The following is a 14,874-nucleotide window of genomic DNA, read 5'->3' on the forward strand; positions in this document are numbered from 1 at the left end:
ACTGGGGGAAATGCTCAGCCTACTCACAGAGCTGGAGATAGTTAAAAATCTGGGACTTGAGCAAGATCGCTTTTCACTCCCTGTGCTGCTTTTCCGTTGGGGGAGGTTGGGAAGTTAGCAAAGAACCAGAGGAGTTTGCTTCACTACAGCGTCCATCACGATTGCAGCACAGCAGACTCGCCCTTCCTCTGCTTACAGCGTGGCTGCAGCCAGCACTGGAGACGAGGGTGTAAAAAACCAGTTCCCGGTGTTTTAAGGAAAGGGCACCTTAAACAGCTTGCAAAGCTGCTCCGTGCCTACCTTGCAATGTGCAGTTCTTCACAGCTGAGCTTCCCTTCAAAAACAAAACACAAGTGGTGCCAAGAGCTTCTTGGATTAGACCGAGGAGGACGAGTTTCCAGCCTCGCCCTGTGCACATTTGCTGCCATCACGCCTTAAATTGCTTTGGCTACAGGACCTGACATTTCTACTACATTAAATACTAAAAAAAAAAAAAAAAAAAAAAAATGCGCTGATAATTTGCATTTGTTGCTGGAGTAGCAGGTTTAATCTGCATTAATTTCACTGCTTTTTCCTACTTTTCTTCACCAGCCCATGGGAGTTCAGTGGGTAATTTTTGTTTGTTTAAAGCTAAGGAGGGTCAGGAGTCATTGAGACCCTCCCAAGGCGAGGAGATGGGGACCACGGTTTGTGTCAGAGATCGATTGCCGTCGCTGCCCTTTCCATACCAGAGGCTGGGGTGGAAGCGCAGCTGCCAGGAGTCTCTGTTCCTAGAGAGTTCAGCAAGGGCTGAACCGTAGCACCGCTTGTGAAAAGAACTCCTGACCACGCACGTCTCACAGCGGCCGAGGAGCTCTGTGCTTCCCCTCCACGCGTCGGCAGGGACGGAGCGCGCCGGGGCCATCGCTGCAGTGCAGGAAAGCAAAGTGCAGCTGCGAGACCCATCAGTGCTGCTGGTGGAAGGTGAGGCCGCTGTGCCCTCTCCCCGCCGCTGCCAAGCGCTGGATTAAAGCTTTCTTGGGAAAGCTGGTGGCCAACAGCCCCTTCTCGGTGCTCCGAAGCACCAACGCAGCCTCCTCCCTGGAGGAAGCAGGGAATGGCAGTTACTTTCTAACTTGGAAATTATTTTTGGCTTATCGCTTGCCTCTTGTGCTTTGGATTCCCTTGCCCTTCCCTGTGCTGCAGCAGAGCCGCCCTTCTCTTGTCCCCCAACACCTTCAGTGAGGACATGAGCTGGATCCTGCCCTCACCCCACCCTCAAGAACAGCATCGTTTCTGCTCCTTTTTTGGGGGTCACCTGCACCAAAAAGCAGCAATTTTCCACCAGATGACTCACAAAGGCTGAGGCTCACCCCACAGCAGCTGGGGCCATGGCACAGCCCCCAAAATCCCTGTGGGAACCCACCCCGTCTCCCACCTCCTCAGCCTCGGCAGGGCAGGGAAGCTGCAGCTCGCTTTGCAGGTCTCTGCTGTCCCAGCCGGCGGCTGTGCCGAGCTGGCAGGCTGCCTGCACGGAGGGGAAGGGCAAAGAAAGGCTATTTTGAATGTTAAACAAGCAGAAAAAAAAACCCTTTGGTACCAGCTTTCCACGGCTGGCACCAGCAGTGAAGGCAAAACACTCCTTTGATTTGGCCTTGAGGTTCACCTTGAAGCCGTAATCACCTGGGGGAGAATCACGGGGAAAAGAAATCTGGTATTCTGGCAGGTGAAAGTCTTTTAATCAGCACCGCGTTGATCTCAGTGATACAGTGTCATTTCAAAACACTTTGGACTGCAACAAAAGCTATATCCTTAAAATGGCAGCTAATTAATTTTCCTGTCCTGCTAACTTAATCCTTTTTCCAGCCAAGAAAGGCAAATGGGAGTTCACGAAGCGGCAAGGCAGCCCGGAGCCTGGCAGCGCGAGCAGGAACACAAGCCCCAGGGCTCTCTGGCAGGGGCCCAGGCTGCACCGTGCCATGGCTTACCAGCCCATTTTAAGAGGAAGGGAGGGAAATAAAAACATTTAAAAGGTGACATTTGGATTATCAAACCAATGGCTCATCCTGCGCTAGCGGTCCCGGGGAACCCACCGATCCCCGCCATGGATAGCTGCAGCTATTTACTCCCAGTTCATATTCTCAGCGTAACCCTTGCTGCCAGGCAGAGCACCCGGCGCTGGCAGTGCCCTCCCTGCCTGGACTGGTGCTGGCAGAACCAGTTTCCCGAGGATTAGCTGGAGGCATGCTGTACTGCAGGACGACTTCACTTTGGATTTGAAAAAAAAAAAAAAATATGGAGGAAAGAAAAAATTCCCCCTCCTCCCCCCAGGAGGACATTTCTGCTGTGTATTTTGGAGCAGTTCAGGGCCGTGCAAGGCTGGTGCTGACGTCCTCAGAGCGCCCGGCGGCCCCAGCACCCCGTCCCTGAGGTCTCTGCTCAGCGCAGGACGAGTGCCCGGTGCACACAGCGATTGCTGAAGCAGCGATTTACTCCCCCGTCCCGGACGCACAAGTGCACAAAACAAGACGCTTGCATCGAAACACAGCTTTGGAGGAGCCAGATCGGCAGGTGCTCCAAAGAGCAGCTTCCCCATGTCCCCATGAGGCTGTTGCTCCCCGGGACACTACTGGAGCCTCCGAGGTGCCCGCAGGCCAGCACTCAGCCCCCAGCGAGGGCAGCCCCGCAGGAAGGAAGCACCTCCCCAGCACGACACGAAGCACGCGGAGGGGAGAGAAGGGGCCGAATGATCTCCTCCTCCTTCTCCAAGACCACCATGCTGCTTCTGATGCCCACCGTCACCTACAGCTCTGTGCCCAGGGAGCTGGGCGAGAGCGGTGCCATTTCGACACCAAAGCTGTCACCGCCGCTTTGAAGCAGAAGCCGGCTGCTTCTTCAACACCCGTTTGAATGCAACGCCTCGGATCACAAAGGGAAAGTGGCAGCAGAACCAGAGCTACGTCCATCTCCCGTGGGAGGAACCCACGTATCCTACGGGGTGCCACAGGGCTGGTTAATGAACCCAGGGCTACTGCAAGTGCGGCCACGCTGCTGCCTTGGCTTGGCCAGGGCTGACAGGAGAGGACACCCTCTGACAGGGGCAGCTGAGATGTCTCCCCACTGGGCACGATGCAAACAGTGGTCAGGGCAGATGTGCACAGTGCTCTCCTCCCTGCCCTTGCTTCTCACGCTCAAGCGGTAGCTGCAGAGCTTGGAAGGGCCAGAAATGAGGCTCAGCGCCACCGTGTTCTGGGGAGCAGAGTGATGGGACACTCGGCAGGGATCACCTAACATGCAAGTTAAGACAGGAGCACTAAAAAAAAACCCAAAAAATAAAAAGGTGAGTCATGTCTGATGCATTTCCAGGAGGAGCAGAGCAGACGTCCATTGGCACAGCATCACGACGCCCTGCTCCAAAGGCACCGACTCCAGCCATGTGCCGAGCCTGTACCATGGCCTCCCCAAAGAAAAGACATCGTCTTGGTGCAGGTTTCCACCTTTCTGAGGAGCTCCCTGTCTGCATGTCCGTGCCCAGGGACGAACGGGGCAAGGCCTTCATTGGCATTTTCAACCTCTTACTGGTTTCCTATCACGGCGAGAGCAGTACCTCTTATTTCCTTGCTTTCACAACCTCTTCTCGCCTCAACAGAGTGGGCATGCTGAGCCCAGGGGTGCAAGGCAGAGCCTGGGAAGGAGAGCCCGCCCTGCTCACATCTGCAGGAATGCAGGATTTGGCCACCTGGAACCCAAAGCAGAGCTTTCAGCTGTCCCACAAGGTCAGAGCCCCTCAGGGTCCTGCTGAGTGAACTTCTGGAAGGAGCCATCAACCAGCCATCGCTCAAACCATTACCCAGCAAGTTTCCCATCACATCCCGTGCCCTGACTCACCAGCAACGGCCTTTCCCTGGGGGAACTGACGGCCACTTCCCCGGAGTCTGTCTCGCTCCGTTTCACCTGCTGCAAGCCACAGGGACAGCTGCAGCAGCTCCGTGAGCATCCTTCCCCGCATCTCTTGCCAGCACGCCGAGCCCCAGCGTGCCCTGCCCGCACCCAGCTCCCAGAAAGCCAAATCCTGCCGCTGCAGCTTGCAAGTGCCACGCATTCGTATTCCCATTTTGTAACAGTACTCCTGCAGAAGGATTTGCTGAACGCAACACACTTAAAACAGCCTCTTCCAGAGCTCATCAGTCCCCCACTGTCTCCTTTTTTGCTAACGATCATTTTGGATAGCAGCTTCTATGCTCTGCCTGCTTCTCGTTGGCAGAGGGAGGAGCCCTAAATCCAGGGATGCCAGAGGAATTTAAAAATACTTTTACATGGCTGAGAAAATAAAGGCACCAGAGCAGCTCAGGCCAGAAGCCAGAACTTGACTTTAAAGAAGAGACAGTATCACAATCATAGAATCGTCTGGTTGGAAGAGACCTTCAAGATCATTCACCCTGCATTGTCAGGGTCCCTAAACCATGTTGCTCAACACCAAATCCACAAGTGCCTACAGGCTTGGACAACTTCTCTAGAGTCTTCCCACGTCCTTCTTTCCTAGCTCCCACTTTTTTCCAGCCCCAGAAGCACACTTCCAGCAAAAGGCTTCCACTTCAGCCACCTCCATCTGGAAACCGGCCGTGGGGAGCCTGCCCCGTCCCCACCACACGCCACCCCGTGCCAAACCCAGGCTGGCAGGTCGGAGAGCACAGGGAGGAGCACACCGACACGCAAGGAGCCAGCGTGTTGTTTTGCGGTGGGATTGTCAACATCGGGGAGATAATTCAGTGTACAAGACCAAATTAGGGCATGGATTTTATAATCATCTTTGCTAGTGACACACTATACGACCTTGGGTAAGTCCCTCCATCCATCTTTAAAGACTCTCTCAGAGGAGTGCCACAAGACTTCAATTAGCAGCCCTAAAAGTACTCCAGATAGTTTGTCTCCCTTCCAAAATAACCAACTGCAGACGAAGTGGAACAACCTTATTTTCGAATTCTGCAAGCAACTGGGATCCAGGCTGCTCTCAGATCAGTCACTTCAACAACATAATCAAAGTTAAATATGCCAGCTGTGCATAAAGCATTTTAATATGCTGCACGGACTGGAAAATAGCTCGAAGAACCAATGTTATTTTTCCATGGCTGGGATGTCACTGTTGAGCAGCTGCATTATAATCATCTGCAATCAGCAAAATACCTTTTTTAAAAAAAAAAAAACCCACACTTTTTAGTCTTGGGGAAGAGGGCTCATTTTTATTTCTGTCCTACTTAGGAAAGCACCCTTGAATCCTGAGGCATTCACTACCCAGAGATCAGGCAGCTACTACAGCAGCATAGACTGATCAAAACGCCTTCGACTGTCTACAGTCAAACCCCATTATACTGACGGGTTCCTAAGCTTTAAAAGTTGCGCCCAGACAAGTAACTGCTCATGCTACTACCACCACCTCAAGAAATAATATGTGCGTTTCCATAAATCCAGCAAAAATCCGGCTCCAGTTGCCTATCATCACATATCCAAGACCAGGGACGGCTCTAGAGCAGAATCTCTCCCTGCGGAAAACCTGAGCGCAGCACCCTTCTCCGCAAGGGCCACCTCTGCGCAGGCAGACGAGTCACAGCTGCAAGATGAATTAAAGGGAAGTCTTCCAACTCCATCCTTTACAAAAGGCTGAATCTCTCTGATATATTCAACATATTAAAGATTTACAAATAAAATGTAACATTGAAATATGTACTTTGGAGAAAACTACAAAAAACAGGTTGACCACGCCAATAGGGCTTTGCCCTTGTAACTACCGAAATGCTTTATAAACCTCTCCTCCTGTTTCACCATCCTGCGAGGCTGTATTTTACAAATGGGCACACACCACGAGGATGCTTCGCAAATGGCTCTATCCCTCCTACCAGCTGCTCAGCAGTGGTGAATGGAGCACTGGAATACAGCAAATTGCCAGAGGTGCCCAATATTTTAAGGCACATTATGCAAGGCTGCTTGCATTAGAGGAGCGACAGTGATTGAGATGACAGCAAGCATATATAAATGCCAAGGATCCAGCTACTTCCACTGCTGTTGGAGCTGATCCAGGACTAGAAAATAGCCATGAAATTCCCATCGCAGATGTGAAGATGAAACTTCCCCAAGCTCTCAAAAAACCAAATAAATCTCCAGAAAAAAATCCGATAGGGGGGTTTCCATCCCACTGCCTTTCCCAGGCCAAACTACTCCTTTGGACTTCACTAAAAATCACTTAAAAGCTTCAGCCCAAGCTCAAAATTTTAAGAGATATGCAGCTTCTTTGACAGCTTCCCAACCCACAGCAAAGCGTCAGTTTGATTTCTGTACACGGTACCAGCAGTCACCATTCCTGGCAAACCCACGACTCCCAACTCAGGGAAGGCATATACAGCTATGTTCTTCCACTGCATATGAAAACACCCTCCAGTGAGTTTAGCACAAGGCTGTACCGACAATTTAAGTCCTTCCTTGGAGTATTCTTCTGAACTCCGAGTAATCAGCTGCTGAAGTTACCAGATCTGCACTAACAGCGCTCAGCAGCATCTTGTACGCTTTTAAAAGGAAGGCTCTGAAGCGGAACAGAGAAAGATGAACCAGCTGTCACAGCATGCAAGCAACCACCACCTACCCACAGCCCCTAGCCGCACTCCCTGCTCGGTGGACAACAGCGTTCCCACAAAACTGCCACACCGTTTTAGCCACTACCAAGAGACAGCTGCAAATGCTGTCAATGCAGAACAAGAGAAGAAAAACACCACTGCTAAAGCCAAGCCAACAGTCTGCTTTCAAGGATGAAACAACATGCCAGTTGCAGCTGAACTGGAATGGAGAAAATCAGACAAGTCCAGCCTTTTTGGTTTAGTCTTCCCTCCCTGACATGATCACCAGATTCAGATTTAGAAGTATAGTTTAACAATTCCTGCAGGCCACAAGATTTTTGCTAAATCCCAAGGCATTATCATTCTCCGGTTTCTTCCTTTTCCACTCAAGGCAGACTTCAGCTTGTTTTTGCAGACCTGAGAGAGGCAGCTCCTTTTAAGTCCAGTTACTAAGATCTTCCTTCGGATCTCTGCCAAACCTCCTCTCTGCCAGATTTGAAGTCTTGGCCTTGTTTTCTAGGTTGCACACTCTTCAAGACAAGCGCTCTAGAGTCTATTTGCTAAAGGTGTGACGTTGCCATGTTCCTGGTATGAAACACTATAGTTTAGCTCTATAGATTTTTTTTTTTAATAGTTTGTTAGCCAATGAATTTCCACTTGTATTTTTCCATCAGAAGTTTCTTAGTAAAGAATAGAACAAAAAGAAACGAACTCAATATCCTACATTGCTGCCATTTCAGCCAGCCAGTTCAGAGGCAGAACCTGGAGAAAATTACCAGGAGGAGAAAAAAAAAAAAATAGGGTTTGGGTCAGGGTTTGTTTTTTTTTTTTTTTACGGTTTCCTGTAAAGGGAGATACACGATGGTTTGATCACTGCAAAGTCAAGCACAGCACAGAAGCCGCCTCTGTGGCTTTTATTTTGGAAGATGACAGTCGCTTTCTGGCGATGTTACACCTGGGCAAGAATACACTTGCCCATCGTTAACTGCACTGTGCACACAAATTGGGAACAGCAGCACCTAACAGACATCTGCCATCAGCAACTGGTCTGGGAGCTGAAGGGCTATGGGCTCATTCTAGGATAGAGGAAGATTCCTTGGTGTTTACAAGAGAAAAAAACTAAGAGCAATAGGATGTCTAGTTAAGAGAGGGTCAGGAAATGGAAGAAGCAGAATACATATAAGTATCCGGAGTCCAAAGCACCACACAGCTCTTCTACCCATGGCAGAAAAGATAAGCACTTAATTTAATTCAGACTGTCAAACAATGCTCCTTACAGGAAACGCAGAAAGCTGTAATTTTTCCCCACTTTCTAACATTCGGGTTTAACTGTGCACCATTATTTCAACCTCAGGTAAGGGCTCAAAAATGTAAGTTTGAGCAACGCACATACAGCTTTCCAGATTCCATCCACGCATGTATTTGCAGACCTGTGCCATCTCCCGAGTCCTTGTTGGAGGAACACTCCTGCTGTGCAGTGGCTCATTTGTTGCACACACTAGATGTGCTCTCAGCAATGCAGCTGTTGCTCTGGGGTCATGGTCTCTACCTAGAAGAGGCAAGACATGACACCAGCGTAACCTCTCCTGCACTCTCAAGTGAAGCGTGCAATTCAAAGCCAGTGGCTCTATTTGTTCAACGCAGGATCCACCCACATCCACCAAGTCTGTTGTCTTACGATGAGTTATCTCCATTAAGGTTCTCCTTAACATAGTTGTGGAGCATTTACTGTTTCATAAGCGAGAAATGTTCATTTTGTGATCCATTCAGGATGCAGGGCTGTGTGCGCTCCGATTACTGTCGCTCCTTTTTCTTCATCTCTTCACAGACACAATCTGTGAGGACAGTATATCTTCCTTCCCTCTTATGAAGACTCACATCCAGTTCACTGTAAGATTTCCTCTCCACTATTCTGATCCAAGTTCAATTTATTCAGATTAAATAATGGTGAGGTAAGGGAAAATTCGCACTGCTTGAATTTGAATGGACTATTTTGTCATTTCTGTGCGTTTTCTAAGGTGTAAGATTTCAAAGAAGTGAATGAAAGTCACCAGTTTCCTGTAGCTAATTCGGTGGCCAACTGCATCACATCAAAAGAGCAGGTTTACATACTAACATGGTCACTAGTTAAAAACTCGGCCATTGCTCAGACACAGTATGATCAATTGTCTCTAGAACCAGGAAAGAAAATTAAATAACCATTAACTAGACAGAAGAGAGCTGTCTCCTCTTACCACTTACTACTTCACAAATAGTATATTACATGCAACTTGATGCATGCAACCAGGCCATTTTAAAACAAGGTATGCACAGTATATCCGATCTGTGAATAAATTCCCTTTCAAGAGTCCAACATTAGGCACTGGAGATCTATCATGATGACATACAGCTGCCACATAATGATTCTGAAGGACAGAATCTCTCCTTTGTAACATTCCAAGGTATTTCTGTGTTTTTAAAGAAATGTTCAACTGTACAGTCAAATAAAAGTTACTTCTAAGAGAAGAATTAAGACACATTTATAGTAACTCCTTTCTTCATGTCACTTCATTCATATAACACTGTGACAGAGATTTGCTGTTGCTGGATTTTATTTCCTTCTTGAATTTCACTGGTGCAATTCCAATGGTAAAACTGCATCTTCCAGAGGGACAAGGCCACTGCTTCAAAGCAGATGGAAAAGATATCTCACAGGCTGGCTAGAACTAAAAATACCAGCAGGAACAGAGAAGTACAGGCTCACCAGCTGAAGTCCGTTTCCCTGCCTCTCACGCACTGGCTAGTCAACCGGAATCCCTAGGACATTTGCAGTCCGAGGTAAAGAGCTAGTTAACGCGAGCACGATTTCAACCCGTCTTTAAAAGAAAGCTGTTAGAGGATCAGAGGATGCTATGTGTGAACAACTGGAAATACACGATTATCAGAAGAGCCGCTTCCTACTGGCGCATTATTGGTATGGCTTTAAAGGAAAAAAATAATTACATGCAGGTGCTTCAGTCTTCTTTGTATGTTTTGTGATATAAAATTACCTTTGGACAAAAGAGTATGAGGAATGGAGGACAGGATACCAGCTCAGGTAAACAGAGGTTTGGTAAATCGGAACTTAGTGCCTTTAATATCAAGTAAAAACGTGCACCCTGCGCAGGCTGAGCTGAGTGATGGGGCAGGTGCTCCAGGGTACAAACACATTCTGCAACTATCACCACAAGCTGTGTTTGAGGGTGTGCAGATCAGGCTCAGCTGCAGTTTAGCTACACTCCTCACTGGTTTTACAAAAAATACAAGCAGTCTGCTGGTAACAGACAATTGGAGGAACTCAGTGCTGCCCGCTACAGACTCCTCAGATTAGCACTTATTAAAAATTAATAAAATGGTTTATTTTATATATACATATGTTCCAAAAAATTTATACAGTTAAAATATCAAATTAGTGATCTGGTAACAATACTGTTCAAAATAATCTCTTTTGTATGAACATTAAAATACACGTTTTTAAAAGCGTTTCCTTTTAGTGCTTCCAAAGCACAGCGTGTGCCAAGGCCACCTGAAGAATCTCCGTCCTCCTCACAGGATGAAAGAGAACTGAAGTCGGGGACCTGGGAAGCCTCAGGTGCACTTTCATAATGTCTGCAGACAAAACAGAAGAGAGTCTGAGGTAGATTGTTTAGTGACCATCGGGTGGTAACAGTCACAGGGCTGTCTTTAGCTTTCATTAACACAATAGCAGTTTCTTTACTCTCAATCTACACTGAATCTCAAGTTTAAAAGGCATGGCTAGCAGTTCTTGGGAACAAGACCCTTGTCTCTGTGGTGGCAACATGCAATTTTACCACTGCAGGTGTTTCTGGGAGGGTTTTTTTTGGGAACACACGGGCTCTCTCCACGATGCAGACAGTGTGTGCATTTGACAGTGCCCCATTTTAGTGCAACCTGCTGCCTATAGCACGTAAATGTCTAATGACAGCGTTCAAATGAGTAAATTCTCATCACCTGCAGGAGGGGCAGCAATGGTTATTTTCTTCAGCCTGTTGAGCAAATAGCACCCTCCACAGGAAAAAAGCCACACCTTTCATAGCAAATCCTTAAGGTTATAGCCCAGCTCCTGCCGATAGAGGTTCTTAAAGTTAAAGCTCCACTGCTTCTTCTCAGACTGTGACAGTAAAATCACTTGACTGCCAAGATGGTGAGGGCAGCAGCTACATCCTCTTCCACTCTTCTGCGGCACAGCAAACTCATGCCTGGTCCATATTCGTCTGGCTGGTACGTTGTTATCTACTGTTGACATGATTAACTCTGTTGGGTAGGCTGTTGAACTCTAGTTCCTCTAGTATTCTCTCTAAGTGTTGTATTAAGACTCGTTTTTTAAACCTAAGGAAGAGAAAAATAGCACTTCAATTTTTTTCTTCTAAAAATACAGTAGAACAACTCAAGACTATTTAGTCATAATAAATCCTATTACCAGAGGCTCTCTATTTCCAGTATGGAAGAGCCCACTATTTCTGGCACTAGAATGACCAGAAAATTTAGTTTAATACACCCGCCCTTCCTCAACCCACCCACGTTTTGGGTCCATGTTCAATAACAACCCATCTCTCTTTCACATTTAAGCTTTAAGTAAAGGCCATTTACTCCATAAAAACGTAATGAATAGTAGTTTCACCACTAAACCAACTATACTAAATGAAATGTGTCAAAAAGGAAAACAGAAAACACTAGTACTGGGAAAGTGTATAATCTACTATCACAATTCTAAATTAAATGTTAATTTATCACTTGTAGTCATTTATATCTACACTAACCTTGCTGCTTCCTTGATAGCAAATTCAATGAAGTATTTCTGAATTTCCATAGGTCCTTGCACCTCCTCAAGAAGAGAGAAAATTTTTTCATAATCTAAAAAAGATAAAAATCCAACCATACATTAAAAATAAATCTTGAAAATGCATTTTCAATAAAGCTTAACAGCCAAAAGAAAGCACAAAGCCCAGAGTTTCACACTTCTGTGTATGGTAATACATGTAACGCAAGAAAAAAGCCCGTGTTAACTTTGTGCACAGAAAGCAGGTGACACCAGTAATTTGAAGTGATACTGATGATCTGGTATTCAAATGTGGCAAAGAATTAGGTTCTCTAAGAGAAATGCAGAAAATGCAGGCTAGGCAGAGAAGGCTCGTATCTCCATGAACACAATGCCACCATGAGCAGTTAATATGCACATAGGGCCACCAAGCCTTGCTTTAACCTAGAGCTGTCAGTTCTGAAAGCAGAGGTTAGGATTAGTTCTCTTAGAAGGACAAATTATCTATGCTTAGCGTGAGCACAATTAGTATGACTCTCTTAGTGGTACAAAGTAAATATATCCACTGCAAAAGACCGAACTGGACGCATTAAATTAGAAACAAATTAAAAAATAGCATTGTTTCAATATTTTCCATAGTTGAAGCCAGTATGAAGATATTTATGGTGCTGTGACTAAGAGCCTGCTCAGAGGGATGCAGTAGGCACAGAGAGAATCCACAGTGGTCAGAACCGTGAATGTGTGCACATATTTAACCCACTACTACTTAGCTTCCTTCTCTGATGACTCCCTGAACTCTGCAGCAAGACAGGTGACTCATACTGAACTACTGTACTCTACATCACCATTTACTACTCATGAATTCAGTGTAAGATTAGATAAGCCTACTCTGCAAAACAGGAAGCAAAGACATATCCAGAGCAGGAAGTTTTAGAACATATTAAAAATAAAATACAGATGCTGCATTAAAAAAAGACTTCATCTTAACAGCCTCAGTCTGCTGCAATAATTATATGCCTCAATAAAATCCTAAGTTTTGGGAAAGCAATGCAAGATCAGAAAAACAGAAGAGTTAAGAATACTCCATTATACTAATTATTGGCACTTGACAATGCACTCAAAAAGTATTCATTAGTTTAATTTGTAGAAATAATTCTCTCAGACACAGATCACATTAGGGACATCTGCTGTTTAAGAAAAACCAAAAAGATTGTGCCTTTGGCAAATCCCACAGCATATACATTAGTTAGAGCTTCAGGTTAGTGTTTTGGTTTTGATCCTATACACAAGTGCAGGCAAAACACGTAACAAAAGCTGAGGCAAATTACTATCCCTCATAATATTTTAGATTTTGGGAGGTTCTCAAACCTTACCAAAAAAAAGAAAATAATGTTTAGTCTTCAGTTCTAAAAGAGTTTATTTAAAACAGTGTTCCATCACTAATTACACTATCTCACAAAATAAAAACCCATTACTTAGCTGTTAACTGTTAAGATTCCCTTTTAAACATACTGCAAAATGCACCCTTGTAGCTACGTACGCCTTTGCCCTCCCAAGGAAGTTCCGACGGACACAAGGCAATAAAGCACACTATGCATATGCAAGAAGTGCAGAACAAGGCAAAGGCTATCTAGCTCACTAAATCATGGGTAACACCTTCGCAGAGCTACAAAAACAACACTTCTGAAAGGTGCTTTCACAGAGTACCACTTTCAGCAGTTAACCTGTCTTCAACAGAAACAAGGTCACTGGCACTCAGCTTCCCAAGCACTGCTTTCTGAACTTCAACTCACCTGCCCAGCACGTAACAACTTTCTTCCTTTTTTTGTCCCTCCATTGCTTGTATGCAAGCGATCAGAAAATACTCAAAAACTAAAGTTGTAAATATACTGGAAACAGCTCCTTATTTCAAGAAAAAAGTCTTCTCTCTGGTACAATGTATAATATACTAATAACCACCCCCCCCCCCGCCCCAAACTTACTTCTTCCAGGTTTGCGAACCTCTTTCATCACTTTAATTTTGACATCAGCATTGTTTCCCTCCAACATCATAGGTGTTATTTTAAACGAATTTGGCACAGATTCAGAAGTAGATTCCATCACCCGTTTTTGGTCGTCTCCAGCCACGCTGTAGTTTAGAGGCCCTCGAACAAGCACGTTGGTACCAGGTTTATGATCCACCCCATCTTCACTTAAACAATTGAATTCAATGGGTAGAGAGTCTAAGTCATTGGGTAACATTTCATCCTCTCCCATGGCAGCTGGAACCAATGGAGCCATTTGCACAGGTAAGCCATCAATTTGCTTTTCCAGTGACTGACAATTTTCTGCTTTCTTCTCTCCATTGCCATCTTGGACAATACTGTTATTGGTATCTACAAATTGAAAATACGTTATCTTATTAGTGCATAATTGCAGTATCAAAAAAACAGAAGGAAATAATTCTGTATCCTTTTGTGTTTGAAACACTGTGTAGTGATCTGACAGTGCTGAACAACTCTCGAGTAATTTTATTCAGCCTTTGATGTGACCACAGGAATGCTTCCCTTTGCACTGTTACCCCCTTGTATCACTATCACAAAGTCACCATTTTCTGTATTCCTACTGCAGTGTTATGACTTCTAAGTAAACTAATGTTTTCGCTCCTTCCCCCGATTCCAGCTAACAGAGTTTTCTTCTGACTCCATTTGCTGCAACAGCTGGGTAAGAAAGCTAGTATTTGTAGGAAATGAAAACGTAACCATATTTTAACTTTCCTTCCCCACCACAGAATACACAAATGAGAACTAAAACCTGATCTGAAATCCTTGCTACCTCCAAATCATCTTGGCAAGAGGTTTCAGTATTTTTTTTTTTTAAAAAAAAGAACTGTTCATCAAAATTATTTTTCTATTCCAGACTTCATTAGCTATAGCAGCAGCTTGCTTATCTAGGCCAGCAAACGAAACCCAGTCCTACCTGACACTAAGGCACACAACATACATGCCGATATACCCTTCTGAATCAACTCAGAAAGCACACAGAGCTTTTTTCTTTTTTTTAGCACAGATATTCCCACTTGTGATCACACAGGCTGCTGTACTACAACTCAATATACCTTTATTTGCTGGGACACCCTTGAGGTTCAGATATGATGGGGATCCAGAAGCACAGGGTGGCCCTTTCCCACCAACATGGTTCGTTACGACAGGTGGTGACTGTGGCCGTCTCAACAGTGGTGACATGCTACGCCTTCTCTTTAGTGACGCTGGAGTATTGGGCTCTCCAGGACGCTTAACCTTATTCTGAGGCCCAGCAACAAATTCATCTGCCTCATCTATCATCATACCCTGCGAAGAAAAAAAAATTTTTTTAAACCAGTACAAAATAGAATTTGTTTCATCAATTCATTGATGGAGTAAGTCCCTCAGCGTTAAAATTCAGGTGGCTTTCAAAACACTTTAGGTATCTCTATTCTGAGAGCTGTAACGTACACTACAATCAGAGAGAGAC

General features: G+C 45.5%; 1 protein-coding gene across 6 annotated transcripts in view; it reads right to left on the minus strand.

Annotated features, from left to right (window-relative positions):
* Positions 1–8,107: 8,107 nt before the first annotated feature.
* Positions 8,108–14,874, minus strand: part of LOC104375279 (integrator complex subunit 6-like) — a 45,348-nt gene continuing 38,581 nt past the window's right edge. For 3 of the 6 annotated variants that reach the window (XM_086619943.1, XM_086619942.1, XM_086619945.1), the window contains 4 exons: positions 14,480–14,711; positions 13,365–13,757; positions 11,384–11,477; positions 10,169–10,952 (listed from right to left, as the gene is read on the minus strand). In XM_086619943.1, the coding sequence (XP_086476069.1) occupies positions 10,853–10,952; positions 11,384–11,477; positions 13,365–13,757; positions 14,480–14,711 (819 nt within the window). In that variant the 3' untranslated portion in view covers positions 10,169–10,852. Of the gene's footprint in view, positions 8,134–10,168; positions 10,953–11,383; positions 11,478–13,364; positions 13,758–14,479; positions 14,712–14,874 lie in introns of those variants that run through there. The other 3 variants (XR_015222519.1, XR_015222517.1, XR_015222518.1) reach the window with 3 other exon arrangements.

Source organism: Tauraco erythrolophus, chromosome 13 (genome assembly GCF_009769465.1).
Source record: "Tauraco erythrolophus isolate bTauEry1 chromosome 13, bTauEry1.pri, whole genome shotgun sequence".
Classification (NCBI taxonomy): Eukaryota; Metazoa; Chordata; class Aves; order Musophagiformes; family Musophagidae; genus Tauraco; species Tauraco erythrolophus.